This window comes from Panthera leo, chromosome C1, assembly GCF_018350215.1.
Source record: "Panthera leo isolate Ple1 chromosome C1, P.leo_Ple1_pat1.1, whole genome shotgun sequence".
Taxonomy (NCBI): domain Eukaryota; kingdom Metazoa; phylum Chordata; class Mammalia; order Carnivora; family Felidae; genus Panthera; species Panthera leo.
This window is the reverse complement of record NC_056686.1, coordinates 215,571,310-215,589,238: the sequence shown is the minus strand read 5'-3', so window position 1 is coordinate 215,589,238 and position 17,929 is coordinate 215,571,310. Positions and strand designations below refer to the sequence as shown.

The 17,929-nt window shown below is 52.8% G+C and overlaps 1 protein-coding gene across 2 annotated transcripts in view; it reads right to left on the bottom strand.

The window, feature by feature from the left end:
* Positions 1 to 17,929, bottom strand: part of AGAP1 (ArfGAP with GTPase domain, ankyrin repeat and PH domain 1) — a 551,033-nt gene that overhangs the window by 360,272 nt on the left and 172,832 nt on the right. For both annotated transcript variants that reach the window (XM_042950624.1, XM_042950625.1), the window contains exon 2: positions 2,221 to 2,279. In XM_042950624.1, the coding sequence (XP_042806558.1) occupies positions 2,221 to 2,279 (59 nt within the window). The remainder of the gene's footprint in view (positions 1 to 2,220; positions 2,280 to 17,929) is intronic.

Here is a 17,929-nt window from a genome sequence, read left to right as displayed (position 1 = left end):
TCAACGAAAAGTTTGAACTCAGCTCGTCAGTCGCACGGGCCACCCTGCCAGCGCCCAGTGGCCACGTGGGGCCAGCAGCCTGGGCAGCAAGACGGAGGAGGTTCCCGCTGGTGCAGAAGCGCAAACCGCGTTCAAATCCCAGGCCCGCCATCTGCTGACTGTGCGGCTCGTGGGGAAACTCTCAGGATTCAGAGGGCGTTTCTTCATCTTGAAACAGGGGTAACAACGGTACCCGAGTCGTGGGCAGCAGGCGGGTGAGCGCAAGATGCTCGTGTGACGCCCTCACAACATGCCCTGTGCAGAGCAAGCGCCTCCTGGCGCGGCCCGCGTCACCGTCACCCCAGCATCGCTCCGTCCTGGCGCTCTGATCGTGGACCATGCAGGGGCTCTTGGCGGTTTCACGGGAGTGGGGGCGTATCTGCAACTGGTACATCTTCCCCCAAACCTCCCAGCAACAGTGCCAACAAACTTCATTCGACAGGCGTCTCCTGAAGGCGCCCGGTGGGACCAATCCTGTGCCAGGTACCGTGGTTACAAAACGCGAAGCAGAAAGAGGTGGCCGTTTCAAGGCAGAAACCCGGCTTCGGGAAGGGGGTGGGACCGACAGATCTGACGTCTCCCACCAGGAAGGAAACCTGCTGGCAGGTGCTGCAGAGAAAGGCCAGAGCTCCGGCGGGGACAAGATGTCCCCCGACCAGGACACCCAGAGGTGGCAGCAGGGACAGGCACGTAGGAGGGGACAGGAAGGCACGGAGACCGTGTGGACAGATCTCAGCATGCCTTCCCGCCTCATCCTTTGTTTCTTCGGTTTAAAAACGTGTTTTTCCTGGTGACCAAAGTTACACAGCCTCTGTTCCAGGTCCAGAATGTTCCTTGTTGGCTCCATCTCTTCATCTCAGGAGTGAGACACCCGAAGGGTTGTGCCCCTGCCCTGGGTCACCCACAAAGCACCCCTGAGGTTGGGGCCCAGGGGGAGAAGGTGTCCAAGGGCCTCCGGGGGGGTCGCTGGGTCGCTGGCACACAGGCTGGAGCTACTAAAAGCAACACGGAACTCGGGACAGAGGGCACAGGAAGGGAAAGGCTGAGCGCGAGGCACAGGGAGAAGCGAGCGGGCCTGTGCCCAAGCCACCCGTCACTGGTGGGAATGGACGAGAAGGGCCTGCCTGCCCGCGTTCTATCATCAGGGCCCCACGCTGGAGTGGCTCAAAGTGGACGCCCACGCCACACCCAGGTGCAAACACATACGTATACCACACAACTACACGTGTCTGCATATAAACATATAGACACACGCACAGCACACACCTATACATGCATATGCATATACGTGTCTACACACACACACACACACATACACATACAAATGCCCCAAGCAAATACACACACATCTGTGTATACAGACATACACACATGCACACACACAAAAATACGTGCACATACACAAAGGTATATACATGTGTATACAGGTATGTATACTTGCATGGACATATAAACACACGAACATACGCATACACACATATGTGTAAATACACACACACACACACGAACACACAGATACTTCTCCCAAATGCTGCTTACGTGACAAAGAAGATGATTATTTAAAAGTTATACTGGTCCCTTCCCTCCATCCTAACACAGGGAATGTGTAGACTTCAGGTGCTCCAAGGTGTGGTTGCAAAGAACCAAGTCACTTTTTACAGAAGGCAATTTGAAGCTTTAAATAATCTCACTGAAAGAATAAAGTTCTTAAAACACAAACTCTTCTTTTGATCTTGTCATTCCTCTGTAACACGGTGAACGACCAGTCGCGTGGTTTAAGCGATGAATTCCCAAGCTTGACGGCTCATCACAGAAACCGCCCATGACATCCCAGCAGAGGACAAATAAAGCCCTACTGGTGCATGCGTGTGTCACACGCTCTCTCACACGCGTGTGCACAAGGGCAGGAGAGACAGAATGATGGACGGATGGGTGTGGCCATCCCAGGCACACTCAGGGCTCCGGTCCCCAACGGTCAGCTACACCTGGCCCTTCCCAGGGACATACCCAGAAGCGTGCCCCCCCCCGCCCCATCTGGGCTCCGGGGACGAGCAGGCCCCCTCGGGATGCAGGCCGAGCGTGCTCGCACATCACGTCCTGCCTCTTACAGAGCCCCACTCTCCTGCGGGGTGAGGAGGTGAGGAAGGAAGGACAGCCACTGAGGCCGGAAGGACCACTCACCACTTTGAGCTCCGGGACAGATCGACTCAATGTCCATTCCTGGCTATTCACAAAGGCATCTGTAAAACAGGAGGTAAAGCAAAGTCAGGTGCCACAACTCACTTCAGCGCAGAGTCAAAATGCCCCCAACGTGCCATTTCCCCAGCCAGAACAACACCGAGAATGGTGCAGACCAGGTTCTCATGCTACTCCCGCCCCGTTCCTGCTCCCAAGTCTGCGTCTCCTAAACCATAACGCACGTTCCATCCAACCCCAAGGAGCCTCTAGAACTTAGTCCCTCCCCGCCTCGAATGTCCCCGTTGCCCGAGCCCCACAGGACCACACTGTCCGGGGTGAGTTGAGACCCTCTGATCCCGCTCATTTGCCATCAGGAAGACAGAGGAGGTCCCAGGCTTTCCCAGAACTGCCCCTATAGCTGTCCGTGAACTTCTGGTCTGTTTTTCACTAAGGTAGTCTTGTCTGAAATCCCACCAACAAAGTCATGCAGAGAATGACTGGGCTTGGAAAATCCCCATGTGCACAATACAACAGCCATTTACAGTTCGGAAGACCGTGCTGGGGTTTTGGTCCTCCCAAACACAGGACACAGCGGAGATCCAGTCAAGACTGTACGATACGTCCGAGAGACGAGGGGTCCCCAGCCGCCGTGGGGACTCCACAGAGCTAGTCCCACCCTGGCCAGAACACCCGGGGCGGCCATCACGGGTGCAGGTCAGGTGGGCCCACCCACAACAGAGGATACAAAGGACCGGATTCCCCACGCCTCCCGCTCACCATCTCTTGTGGACGAGACCCCACACCACCACGCACACTATGCCCTCGTCAACAGACGGAGTGAGTCACAAGGAGGTGACAGCCGTTCCCACTACGACCAGCTGAGGGCAAACACCTCTCACTTTCTATGTATTTTCCGCAAACTCAGAAACGTTCATCACTCCATGTTACGTCCGAGAAGTAGTAACGTGATTCACAAAATACCTAAAAGTCAAGCAATGCCATCAGTTTCAAATAAACACGGGTGCCGGGATAGAAGCAGAGGGCATAAGCGTGCAGTGCTGCTGGGGGGTATCACGGAGAAGGACGAGAAATGTGTCTGAAGGGAGCAAGGTGAACCCGATCCACGGTGACACGAAAACGAGGCGGGTGGCCGCCCAAGAAACCAGACTCCGCTGGCCCTGCAAAGACGCTTAGGAGGTGGGACGACCCATCACAAAGGACCCTGTGCTCAGGAAAGGACGGGTCAGTGGATCGGGAGAAGACGGGTGGACACAAGCAGATGGGGACGCGAGGCTGATGCATGTGCCTCGAATCCTCAGCTGGAAGCTGGAAGGGACCGGTGTTCAACACTGGAGACACTGGACCCCTGGGGACCCGAGTGCCTGGCCGGCAGGCAGAGCGGTGGACAGAAGTCCATCGGCAGGAAGTCAGAAGGAAAGACGTTCGTGAAAACGAAAACCGAGAACTGCTTCTGACCCCTCCCCCCAATGGAGCCAGCACACTGGGGGCTAAATACGGGGGGTGCACCTGAACACCCACTCTTTGGTGAGCCCAGCAGCCCCCAGAGAAAACACAGCCTGCAAACAGATAAACAATAATGGAGCCAGCACGGAGATGACCCCGGGTAGGCAGTGGGCGAATGGTAACCAACACCCTCACTAGTGAACAGCATTACTTATCAAGCTGCAGAACACGTCTTTTCCGTCACCGACTGCTCTTTTTGAAAAAAATGGGGATGTGGCCTTATAGGTCTACAGGGTGACCCCAATGATCCAGGGGAGTCAATGACAGTGACGCTCCCAACATGAACTGCACACTCAAAGAGCGTCCCAGCGAGTCCCCCTGTTCCTGTCACTTGTAACAAACCCAAAGCTGGCTTAGGTAGATTTAGATATATCCACATAATGGAATACGAAGTGGCTGGGAAAACGAAGCGTCAACATGCAGAAATGCAACCGTTCCCAGCGTAAGGGGATACGACACGTGCAAAATACATACACAGGCTTGTTTGAGAATATTTCCGGTCAACAGTTCCTGACTGAAGGTCTGGGAACCGGGTGGCTTGGGGGCAAGGGCAATGAGGAGAATCTTTGCACTGTTACCTCTCAGAACCCTGTTAAACTTTATCCCATCTGGCATGTAAAAAATATATACAACATAGTTTTTAATACGAACCACAGCAATGAAGCAACAGGCATGAAATGAGAATTGAAAGGAGCGTGATTCACGAACGAACTGCTGATTCTAAATCACCCACCACCTAAGATTGTGTTCATCACAACAAATATTAAATAGGCATTAGACGGGGGTGCCTGGGTGGCTCGGCTGGTTAAGCGTCCAACTCTTGATTTCGGCTCAGGTCCTGACTGCACGGTTCGTGAGTTCAAGCCCCAAATTGGGCTCTGTGCTGGCAGTGTGGAAGCTACTTGGGATTCTCCCTCTCCCTCTCTCTCTGCCTCTCCCTGGCTCATTCTCTCTCTCACTCTCAAAAGAAACAAATAAACTTAAAAACACACCAAAAACAAAAAACAAAAAACCCTGATCGCTGGTCAGAACAGAATGCTGCCTCAGGCAAGGCTAAATGAAAAATAACCAAAGATTTGCAAAAATGGACATCCCAGGATAAGCCTTTATCCTTCTCCTCCGTCGAGACCTTTCTGAGGGCTGGAGGCTGTGGCCCCTCCTGGGGGAGCTGGTCCATCTCATGGTGAGTGGGCCAAGACCAAGCCGGCTGCCCGATTTCAAGGTCCCAGGGCAGCGACACTAGAAGAATGAACATTTATCGGGGGCACACGAGAGAGAGAGAGAGAGAGAGAGAGAGAGAGAGAGAGTGTGTGTGTGTGTGTTTTCAAATCATTAGAATCAAAAGTCATTTAAGCTGCATCTCATTTTCAGAAGAGACCACTCTGTGCCCCACTCAATTCCCCCCTCTTGGATAGACAGGACTAAGAAAATGCATTCTCACACGCCGGCTAAAATGCTACGCAATTTGAATTTAAAATAAAACACAGCGGTCACCCCCGATGGACGGCTCTCAGCCTGTGGGCAACACTGGGGCTCCCTCAGCCACCGTCTCTATGGGGCAGAAAGGCCCCAGCTGTTTGGTGCCGTGGGGGATCCCAACACAGTCGAAGAACTGAAGGAAAAGAAGACATGAAAGCATGTCTTCCCATTAACAAGGCACCAATTCAAATTACGGGACTTAAATTTAAGTCATAATATTAAAAAGAAAACTCTCAAAGAACTCCAAGATTAGGGACCATGAAGTAATAAGGAACTTTCATTTGGAGTAAAACACTGTTAGCTTCTCTGGAACAGAATTCTGAAGGCAGACATACGAGGACACAGCCCTAGAGGGGGATGGTTAATGCAGAGTCACAGGGGTGGGGTCGGTAGTTACATGAAGAGGCAGACAACCAGTTTCTCAACATCAGGGGGAAATGATGTTTTCAATTAAACAGAAATTCTTAGCCCTCCTCATTCTGAGTTGATAACCAAAATATGTGAAACTGAAGGAAAACACCCCAAATGCCCGCTGTCAAAGTGGCACAGATTCCCCAGGCCATACCCATGGCGGATTACTGTTCTGGTGTTCCAGAAAGTTCTCAACAACTACAGGTGCGTGCCAGCAGAGTTCCTTCCCAACTTAACTTCGTGTTAAGACATAGTAAGTCCGATACACCTCAGACTGTGAGGATGCTCGGTAACCACAGGAATACACTGGGTCAGGGTCATCACCACGATGCCGAGCGGAGAGGCCGCCCCAGCAGCACTGCCGAAGGTGAGGTCCCGGAGGTTCGGAGAATTCGCGCTCACGAGAAAGGTGCGATTCAAAGTATCTGATCAATTTCAGGGTATCTTTAGCAGGTTTTTTTGTGGCTTTGGCTTACGTGTATTTTTTACAGTCGACTTTCCTTCATTTTAATCATCTTTTTAAATATGCAAGGTCTGAGCTGGGACTGTCATTCCACGTTGGGCGAGGCGGCCTGAGACAGGAGCGTATTTATACTACAGTGCTTTATTCCCGTCTGGGTCCCCCGCATGCCCGAGGGGACAGGCACTCACACACGTGGCACGGACGTGGACGAGACACCGATGGAGGGCGGCTTCAGGGTCAGAGCGGAAAGGCTGCCCACACTCCCGCTAATAATAAGTACATTCACCGTCTGCTTCCAGCAGGTGCCACACGGAGAAGGACCGCTCGGCACCTGCACAGGGGCCACCAGGCCGCCGCCAGCCCTGCTCAGCACCCCCTAAGCTCCTTTCCTTCCCTCTGAGGGGTGAGCGTGACTCGGGACTTCCTAGCACTGAGCCCATGCTGCTGGTGGTGCGGAGGAACGCGGTCACACAAACACGGAGGGGAAAGGCCCTGCCCCCTGCCCTCCAGGCAGGCCTCCCCCCTCTCAGGAAAGGGCGCAGAGGTCCAAGGCGTCCCCGCACCGGTGTCCATCTGGCTTCCTCCTCCCGAGGTGCAGGGCCGGCTGACCGGGTCTGATCTGCAGGCTGCGAGCAAGACGAGGGCCTTCCCACGAGTCCAAGAACAGCTCGGACAACTCGGAAATGCAAACAGAAGCCTGCATCCACGTGCCAGAGAAAGGAGCCTCCAGGTGGGAGCTGCCCTGTTCTGCTGGCTCCGGTACCCGCCTGCCTCCACGTCCCTCGCCGCACCCCTGCACGACAACACAACCGCATGCGTCCTGCTAGGCTCTGAAACACACAGACTGGACCCTCTGCAGAGGACACACACGCAGACCAGGACCCTCGGTGGGTCTCAGGAAAGCATCTTCCGCGCGTGCCCCCAGACATCCCAAAGTCCTGCCTTTGTTCCTTTAAGAGACCCCGCTACGGAAGACGTGCAGCTGATCTCAGAGAAAAGCTCCTCTCCCCAGAGTCCAAGCTGCTTTTCTTTAGCATAAGAGACTCTTAAAAACTGAGAACAAACTGAGGGTTGATGGGGCTGGGAGGGAGGGGAGGGTGGGTGATGGGTATTGAGGAAGGCACCTTTTGGGATGAGCACTGGGTGTTGTATGGAAACCAATTTGACAATAAATTTCATATATTGAAAAAAAAATTTTTTTTTACATTTATTTATTTTTGACGGACAGAGCACGAGTGGAGGAGGGGCAGAGAGAGGAGGAGACACAGAATCCGAAGCAGACTCCAGGCTCCGAGCTGTCAGCACAGAGCCCGGCGCGGGGCTCGAACTCATGAACCGTGAGATCATGACCTGAGCTGAAGTCGGTCACCCAACCGACTGAGCCACCAGGCGCGCCCCCTCCCCCAAGCTGCTCTTCTAAGAAAAGCACTAGAGAAAAGCCAAGGGGCAGACAGCCTGTCTTTCCAGAACCTCCCCTGTCCAGCCACACTCCTAGACAAGACTCTGGACCCCGAGGAATGCAAACACCCACAGACGCTGACAGGTAAGGGGACGGCCCTAAGAGCATCTGGAACAGGGAGCCACAGGAAGAAACCACCCGGTCGTTCATTTATATTTTTACTCCAGGAAGAATGGTGAGGTCCCCCTTGCCCAGATTTTCTTGAAACTCATCCTGACTACTAAACTCCCTTTATTCTCTGCTTGCTACGAACAGTAACCGAGGAACACGGCTTTAGGTCTGTCCTCAAAAATATTCATATGCAGAACCACCAATTTAACCGGGAATTTTAAGGCCCTCATTATACTACACCAAAAATATACGTTCCAACTTGAAAGCCAGAAACATTCCTTTTTGGAAACCCCCCTGTGCACCAAAGAGCACGCACAATGGGGCGCGGGTGGAGCTGTGGGGTCACGTGCCTGCGTCCCAACGGCTTCATCAGCTCCCTGCTGCCCATCAGGGCTCCCAGATTGATCATCTAACTCCTAATGGTAGGAACGCACGTGAAGAAAGGACCCAGCAGCAGACGGAAGCAGGATAATTCCGTATTAGACTTCAGAAAACCCGCTTTCCCCCTTTGTGCCATTGTATTTGGTACCACTGTGGCACCGACCCTTCCAGACTCTTCCACGCTCTTGACATATTAAAGGCAAAAATTCAGGTCCTGAAACGGATAGAATTTTGCAAACTGGCTACGATATTACACCTTGTCCTTCAGCACTTTCCTCCGACACCTCCGAGTTAATTTAAATGCGGGGCATGAGTGAAGATGGCCACAGACCGCATTAACCTTTCGGTTCCGGCAATAACCAGGAATGCTGGGGGTAAAATCTACCGGTGAAATTACCCCTTCGTTTGTCCTATTTTTGCTGAGCCTGGACCAAGCAGTTACACTTGGACATCAGAAAAACATCAAGCTGTACTGTGACTTCCTGCATGCTGAAAACGAGCACTCTGTAGGAATAAACACACGAATCTACTGGCATAACAGTAAATCTCATTTAAAATAATTAAGAACAATCTTATTAGCATATCAGGCGGGGGTGGGGGTGGGGCTAAAGCCAAAATAAAAAAGGGACACCCTTGAGTTTCTCCTGGACTTCCTGCCTCCACCTCTCCCACTGACACAGACTATTCTGTCTCTCCCGTGACACCGTTGGGAAAGACTTCTGAGGAGCGCAGAAATGAGTAAACGCAAGTCTTCTTTACAAAATGCAACTACATTTCTTTGTGATGCAGGCAAACAATGCAATTTTTCCATCACAACTAATTTGGTTTGAGACAAGTGATTTCAGTAATTTAAAAAAAGCAAACAAACAAACAAAAAAAAAAAAAAACCTGGGACACCTGGGTGGCTCAGTTGGTTAAGCATCCGACTTTGGCTCAGGTCATGATCTCACAGTTCGAGAGTTCCAGCCCTGCGTCGGGCTCTGTGCTGACAGATCAGAGCCTGGAGCCTGCTTTGGATTCTGTGTCTCCCTCTCTCTGTCCCTCGGCTGCTCACGTTCTGTCTCTCTCTCTCAAAAATAAACAAACATTAAAAAAAAAAAACAGAAACAAACTTAGAAGAACGTTGCCCAGAGTACACGTGAATTTCCCACTGTCCATCAACCCTGTACATCCATACTGAACGAAGCACACAGAGAAAAGAAAATACAGCATTTCGCTCGTGTTTTACGACTGAACATGTGATACTGATGACCATCTCCTGAGCACCTGCAATGATCCAGGCTCATGAAACAGCCCAGGAGGCCCAGAGTAGGTTCTCCCTCCTCCCGGCTGCTCCGCGCAAGGGTTAGATCAGTGGTGGCAGATCTCAACTCCCTCCCTCTTTACCTTTGGTGTTCCTCAAAGTCTACCCCCCACCCGCTCTGCCTCAGACTCTAGCTCAGAACTTCAGGGTCTTGACAGGAAATACGGGTTGGCAGGATGTGCGCCGTCGGTGGGAAGCCGGTGCAGCCGCCGTGGAAAACAGTGTGGAGGTTCCTCAAAAAATTAAAAACGAAAATACCAGGTGAGCCGGTAATTCCACTACCGGGTATTTTCCCCCAAAGGAAACGCAAACGCTAATTCAAAAGGGTATCTGCACCCCCGTGTTTACTGCAGCATTATTTGCAACAGCCGAGACGCAGACGCAACCCGAGTGTCGGCAGACAGGTGAGTGAGTAAATGAAGATGTGCCATGTATACACAGGGGAATATTGCGCCACCGTGAGCGTGAACGAGACATTGCCACTTGCAGCAACACAGACAGACCTGGAAGTTTGGTGCTCCATCAGTCCGCGAAAGACAAATACCATACAATGTCACTCATACGTGGAATGAAAAAAAAAAAAGAAAACAAAAAGACAGGGACAAGAATCACTACCAGTACAGAGAACAAGCTGGTGGTTGCCAGAGGGGATGGCGGTGGGGGATGGGTGCGACAGGCAAAGGGGACAAAGAGGTACAAACTTCCAGTTATAAAATAAACAAGTCACGGGGAGGAGGGGTTGAGACGTACAGCACGGGAGCAAGTCGGTAACACTGTAGTGACACGTAAGGGGACAGATGGGGACCACACTTAGCCCGGAGAGCAGCCAGTAACACACAGACCTGCCGAATCACTAGGCTGTACACCTGACATTAGTGTGACATCGTGTGGCAATGACGCACTTCAATAAAAGAAGAAAGAACTTCAGAGTCTGCATTTCCAACAAGCTCCCCGCAGGACTTCCCTGCTCCGCTACCCCAGTTCTTCAGCTTTTCAGAATCTGCTCGGCAGTTGTCGCAAACGTAGAATTGCCACGTTGGGAATTCAGACCGTGGCGGGGGTGGGGAGCCCGGCTTCTCCCACCTGGCTGTCATCCCGACGTCCAGGGTCCCAGGGCAGAGGGAACTCAGTGCCAGAGCCTCAGAGACAGGAGTCCCGGTTGGCGGTGTCCTCAAACTAGGTGACCTTCTGAGTCGGACCCTCAGTTTCCTCACTGGTAAAATGCAGGTATTTCCCCCCTGTGAATTCCACAATGACCTAAGAGATGATGTGGCCTGTGTCTAGCACAGGGTCTGACTACCCACAGGGGAAGCCCTCCTGCTGCCTCTGGGCGTGGGATGAAGGACAAGGCTTCAGGTGCCCCATTTCCGGGAGTGCCGCAGCCACTGGGGTGGACGCACGCTAGCTGTGTTGGGGCCACAAGTGACAGTGAGCCGTGGGGGAGCCCGAAATCACACGTGGCTCAAAAAGCACTGGCCAAGCTCTCACACCACAGCTATCACAGCACAAAGCAACCTGAAAGTCTAAAGTGAGTAAAACCAGCTAAAAGGTATTGTCGGTTAGTTTTTGACCCCAGCCCAACTGCCATGACACTGACCCAGGTGTAACTGGGGTTGAAAGGGGTTGACAAATGGCAACTTCACATGGTTCAGCCTATAGCCCACGAATGCACAGGCAAAAATCATATCCGTGTGGCATAATTACTGACATAGAGGGGAAATGCTGCCAAATTCGAAAATCCAGAAAATACCTATATTCAGAGCAACAGGGCAGGAGCACTAATAAGCTGAAGCAAGAGCTCTTCCAAGGGACTTGAGCGGAGATGAAGTCCCGCCCTAAGCCCCGCCCCCTGAGCCCCGCCCCCTGAGCCCCGCCCCCCAGCCCATGAGAACGGGCCTACCTACCCAAGAACCAAAGAGACGAGAGGAGCTCAGCTCCCACTTAGGCTCCAGCTCCTCTCCTGGCCCTGAGCCCTTCCTCGGGGCTCAGAGCCTGCAGCTAAAGGCTCGCCAGTGACCTTCATTGGACAACAGAGAAGAAACCTCATTTCCCTACATTAAACTCGCCATCATTTGGCTGGTGGGCTCAATCCCCAGCAGAGCTATGGACTCTCATTTCTTCTTCCAAATGATCAACCAGAAAGCACCGCATGTGGCCACAATCAGAATGACTTGATGGTTTCTCCTTCCCCCTGCGATCCCATCCGGCTCCAGTGGCCACAAATACAGGTTCCCGGCAAAACTTGTGAAATGATACACAAAGGGTTAAAAAAAAAAAAAGGGGGGGGGAACCTGAAACTGCGGGTGAAATTTTACAAATAACACATTACCTCAGGGACTGAGATGCTTATTTAAAAACCTTATATCTCACAAGGATTTTATTAAAAAAAAAAATTCTTTTGAGCAACAGAAAAATGAAGGAGCATTTATTTTTACTTTAAAGCATTCGTAATCCCAAAATATAAACCGGAACAATGGGAAACAGCATGCACATCCACACGGAACAGGAGCGCGGGCGGAGGCCGTGGCTCCCACTGTGGCATCATTTCTGTGCTGAGGAAGGACATGCACGTCCTTAATAAAATAAAGAACTCCATTTCAGTGCAGCAGGAAAGAGCCACGCCGCAAACTGGCTAATACATAATACGCTGATGTCTCGCAAATGGAGGACTTAACAGAAGCTCATTGGCACCGTTTGCCATAGTAGGATTTAATTTCTTACTTAAAAATCTCCGAATCTCTATAGTAAATGGGATAAAGCGTAAACCACTGGGATGCCAGGTTTGTATTAAGGTTCCCCGGAAGTTCAGGTTGCTTTCTTCAGTGGCCTCAAAGATTCACGAACAAGACAGTTTCCCACACTCCCGTTCCCTGCCAAGGTGCTGCCCCTTCATAAGCCCCTCCCAAAGCAGGGTGACCAGTGGGGCCACCAAGACACCCCCATCCCACCACCAGACTCGGCCTGCAAGGCAACCCCCCGAGCCCTAATGTGACCCAAAACCCTTGGCGGCGCTATTCACGATTAGTGGGACCCTTTCTTCTCTCCTAAAGGGCCCCCAAAGCAAAATGGTGCCTGCCCAGATGAACTCCAGGGAATGTGCCAAGTTTTTAACCTTTCAGAGGATCATGACTCCCCCTTCCCTACACTGTCCCCAACAGGGTTCCTAAGTGTATCACAGTGCACCTTGTTCCAAAACCACTGTTGTGGCTGGTGTGCAAAGAACAGCTTGGAAGATGTGTCTGAGGATAAGAAAAGTAGAGGGTTATGAGGACCTGGGAAAGAGAACGCAGAGGAAGAAGTCTCCTTTCTCTCTTGAAACATGAAAACAGATGCCCGTCAACAGCCTCAAGGAGAACAGGAGAGCCAGGCAGGAAGGGGGGGAGGGAGGGTCCTCTGTGCAGCTCTGGGCCTTTCTAAGTTCTCTGTTTCCTTCAGAAGGACACGCATTTCACTGCTGATGCTGCTTCAGATAGTTGATTCATAAACTAAACTAAACTAAAAGCCCTGATTCCACCTGATTCCTGGTCCGCTGTTACAAAACCAGGGTGGTAACAGTTCCAGCAGCAAACGTCTTTCTGGGGCGGCTTTGGCTCCCCAGGCCGGGTAACCCTATGTCCCACCTCTTGCTAACCTGAGACAGAACACAAGCAATTCAACATACACAGGTGACAGGTCTGTCTCCAAGCTCAAAACGGGCCCCGTCTCAGCACGGAGGTCCCCAAAGAAGCACGTTCCCCCGGCACTTCTGGCAGAACGCCACAACTGCCACCTCCTTAGTCCAGCGGGGTCTCATCCTAGTTTTCAGTCCCAAACCCTGACAGCTCAGGGACGAGCCTTAGACACCATCACTGGGAGTGAGATGTTGCAGGAAAGGCAGGGCCCACAAAGCCTCGTGCAGAAAGAATGCGGTTAAGGCACCAACAATAAAACAAAAACCGTTTCCAAATGTGGGTTTTGAGCTATGCTAGCCTTATGGCAGCAGGATGCAATCTGGATGTGGTCATTCACTTCTCGGAGCGTATCTCACGGCTGTAAAACGTGAATTCTGGCCGTGCAATGCTCCAGAGGTTTTGGAAAGAGGGACAGACTCAACCGGGGGCTGGGGAACCCCACTTGACCTGCGGGAATTCAAAGGGGCCGCAAAACTTTCAGGAGAAAAAGGACATTCCCACGATCAAATAGGTATCTGGGTGGCGAACTACCGTGTTATGAGAAGTCAGCCCCAACTTGCCCTGAAACAGAAGCTAATCCAGCTACTGCCACCCAAAAACCTTATCCTCTACATCACCACAATCCCAAACCAGAGATACTGCCTGAGGTCTCCCTGGTCCTGGCCACAAACCAGGCGGACACAGCCTGTCCCACTCGCAGGCAGTAACACCTGACCCCCGCCCCCTCCCACCCCCACCCCCCCCCCCCGCCTCGCAGAGTAAGGAAAACTGTGGGGCAAGGAGAGCACGGGTCCAGGCGTGGGGTCTCTGTGACGCCTCACCTACCCCAGCTCTTTCCTTCTTTCATGCCCACATGAGCCGGGGGTCAGAGCCTATCAGATGCCCATGGTGGTCCAGGCCACCAATGGCCACCGCGCGGCCCCCAGACCAGTCAGAGGGACAGGCCCTCTGCCCTACTCCGCTCTACCGCCAGGACACTGCCATCCCAGGCTCTGAGCACAGAGTAGGCTCCACACTGTCCTTCAGGACTCAGGTCGGGGCCTTGGGTCACAGCTTCCATAACGTGGGTAGGTTAGCAAGGACTTTAACTGTATGGCTGGTGCGATCAACAGTTAGGACCCATTACTGATGCCCACGACACAGGGGCTGCAGTGAAGTGTCCCCGACACAGCGACCCTGGCAGCACGCCCCACCACAAACACGCCTGCCCTCACAGCCAAGGACACAGAGCCTCCTGCCAGCGGCTCCCGGCACGGCCAAGAAGCCGGGGAACATTGTTGCTCAGACCAGTCAGAATCCCACGTTCTACGAGACTTAAAATTGTAAACAGAACTGTTAGGATTCCTGAAAACAGGTTAATGCCTAAAATGAAGCGGCAGGATCCCTGAAAAGGAAAACGTTGAAATAAGGACAATTTAGGAAAAGGTAGGAGTAAGACATTACGAGAGAAAACAAAATTGGTAGGAGGTTAAATTCACAGCCATTTTTCCGAGATGACTTACAACTGATTTTCTTACTGAGGTCTGAGTGGACACACGGATTGCAAGGGAATTTCTGCCACGCGGTTTAGATGCCCCAGATAGGCAACAACCACTGCATTTGTGGGCATTATGACAAAGCTGAAATAAGCAAACTTTTCCCTGGTTAAATTAAATGCTAAGGAAACAGGAGAGAAGGCCCAGATATTTGCAATTCACATGCAGAATTTCAGTCAGTCCTGTGCTGGAGAGAACGCGGCCAGGCAATTTTAATTCCACAAAAAATTGGACACAGTCAGTGACATTTTTAAATTCACGGTGCGATTAATGTTTATGATAAGAGATAGGCGGACGACAGATGACAACGGATCCAGAAGATGATAGGGGACCAGCAATCAGAATTTACCGGGTCCCTACAGCCCCAGCCAGGGGACCAGGGTCACCTGTGCCCCACGGCAGGGAGAAGGGCACAGAGAGGCCGCTCATCTGTCACCACCACCTACAGAGAAATGTCACCCCTCTGGAACTGCGAGGAGTCCTGTGGGGTCAACCACTTCTGCAGGAGCTTCATGGGGACGGACTCCTGGAAACACGGGACAGGTGAGCTGACGGGACAGGTGGGAAGCTTGCTTCAAATCTGCGCTCCGCACCCAGCAGACATGCGACTTTCAGCCAAGTCATTTAGGCTCTTTGGGCCTCAGTCCCATCGTCTGTAAAATGAGAGGGCTGCAGGGGGTCCTTTCTGACTCTCACAACCTGGCATCTTCTCTTCTAGAAGAGCCTTCCGTGCAGACCCACAGCTGCTGGCGCCTGGGGTGGTCCCAACCCCTCTCACCTCAACGAGCCCACCCTGACCACCAGGGAGGCTGCTGAGACCCCGGATCCTTCACGTGGCCTCGTAACAGTCTTCAGCTAAAATTATCCTCTATTTAGGGGCACCTGGGTGGCTCAATCGGTTCAGTGTCCGACTTCAGCTCAGGTCATCATCTCACAGTTCGTGAGTTCCAGCCCTGCATCGGGGCTCTGTGCTGACGGCTCGGAGCCTGGAGCCTGTTTTGGATTCTGTGTCTCCCTCTCTCCGCCCCTCCCCCGCTCACACTCTGTTCTGTCTCTCAAAAATGAATAAATGCTAATAAATAAATAAAATAAAATAATCCTCTACTTAATGCCAATAAAACTCAAACCAAAACAAACTTAAAAAAAAAGGGATATTCTCTTTATAGGATAGAGACAGGGCTCATCTTGAGAGTTAGCCTGAATGCTCCCCCCCACCCCCCACACACCCCCCCCACACACACACACGCACCCCTGCAGCCCATCAACAGGAAATGGGCAGTGATTTCACGGTACCACTGCTGATTCTGTGGCTGTGTTACAGGATTAACACGCTGCCCATTAGCCTGCGATGCCCAGCAAATCCAATCCGGTCTGCTGTGCTGGCCAACAAACACGGATCCGCCTCTCTGTGGGCTTGGTCCCCGCCTCACATCCAAGACTCTGCCAGCAGCTGCAAAGTCCAGAAGCCACAGGGTCATCTCCGTCATCAATAGGTAAATGCCTGCCATGCACTCCAGGACCCCATGTGACGCCTGGGTTCCCCTCTGCCGCTGACATTCAGGGTCACTACTGGTCGTGGGCAAGAATTAAAAACTAGAAAACGAGGTGCACCAGGGGAGCTCAGTCGGTTGGGCGTGTGACTTCAGCTCACGTTATGATCTCGCGGTTCAGGAGTTTGAGCCCCGCACCGGGCTCCGTGCTGACGGCTCGGAGCCCGGAACCTGCTTCGGATTCTGTGTCTCCCTCTCTCTCTGCCCCTCCCCCGCTCATGCTCTGTCTCTCAAAAATAAACACTTAAAAAAAGACACTGGAAAACAAGCACGCCAACTCCCTCCCCACCCTGCACTGCCCATCATGCGCGCCCCCCAACCCCAGCACGCTCCCTTCTCCACCGTCCTGTTCTCCGCACAGAAGAATTACGCAGAAAGGGGCTGGCAGCGGTCACAGGCATCAGTGGCAGGCACCACTGCCTAACGATGCCGTGCGGTGTCTACAAATGCCCACCTCAGTCCGCTCAGGAGGCCCCCTAGGAAGGACGGTCACTACCCTGCCCATCTCCTTGATACCTGGGCTCAGGGCTCATGGCGTCCTGTGCACGTCAGCGCTCTCTTGGTGCCACCTGTGGCGTGTGACTCACGCCCCACCTCTGACCTCTTTCCTCCAGCACGGTTCCCCCAGTGCACCTGCCCCCGCGCCCTGTTCGGCTCACCAGTCGCTGCTGCAACGGCACGGATGCAGACCTCCCCCCCTTTCCCCTGACAAACTACCACACCCTCAACCAACCCCAGCTGTGCATGGAGAAGCCCCATGGCAGATGCAGCATAATACGCCGGGCATCCAAAAGGAGTGACAGAACACGTCCCCTGAGCCCAGGGTCACACACCGGGTAACTGATTGGTTTGATAGCATCCAAAAACCGCGAAGGTGGTCTGGAGTTTCGTCCAACCGATCTCACAGTGGGGGGGGTTTATCTCCGTTAACGATTTGGGTCCTGCTTTAATTCTCTGCCACAGGCACGTATTATTTCTGTAATAAGAAAAGGCAGTAACACTTTCTCTTTGTACGCCTCCGAGAACCACAGTGTCGGGGGCGCCTGGGTGGCTAAGTCGGTTAAGCCCCCGACTCTCGATTTCGGCTCAGGTCGTGATCTCACAGTGCGTGGGATCGAGCCTGGCGTTAGCGCTCAGCACGGAGCCCGCTTGGGACTCTCTCCCTCCCTCTCCCACTGTACCTCCCCAGCTGATGCACGCAGACACGCACACTCTGGGGGGGGAGGGGGGGCGGAGATTTTAAAAAAGGAAAAAAGAACCATAGTGTCAGATGGCCCATCCTCGTGGTGATCAAGGAGGCATTCCGTGGCCCCTTCAAAGGTCAGGCTCAGCGTCCAGGCACCACAAAGCATAACGAAGAAGGAAACACAAGGAGAAGGTCTCCATCATCTCTGCACTCCTTACTCCTCAGACTGTGACGGTCAGAGAGTCTTACCTGGGTATGAAGTTACGAGGTCCGAGGAAGGTAACAGCTACGAGCTCTTTTGCTACATCGACTCCCCAATTCTCGGGCCTGTGTCCCCATCTCCTGCCCGCCATGAACACTCTCTGCCCACCTGGCACAGCTCACAGCCACGTGAGGAACCAGGCCGCCGGGGGGAGGCCCTGACGGGCATCCCATTAACCCCACGCACGCAAGACCAGGTTGGACCGGGAAGAAGAAACCTGAGTCCCCACGCCTCCTGGCGCCTACTCACTCCTAGTGACATGTCCTGAGTGTGAGGCGTGCTGACCTAATTACACCAGGAACCAAGCAGGTGCACCTAACCTGGGTATTCCTCATTCTTTACACTACGAACCTTAAAGCCAAATGGACGGTTGCCTG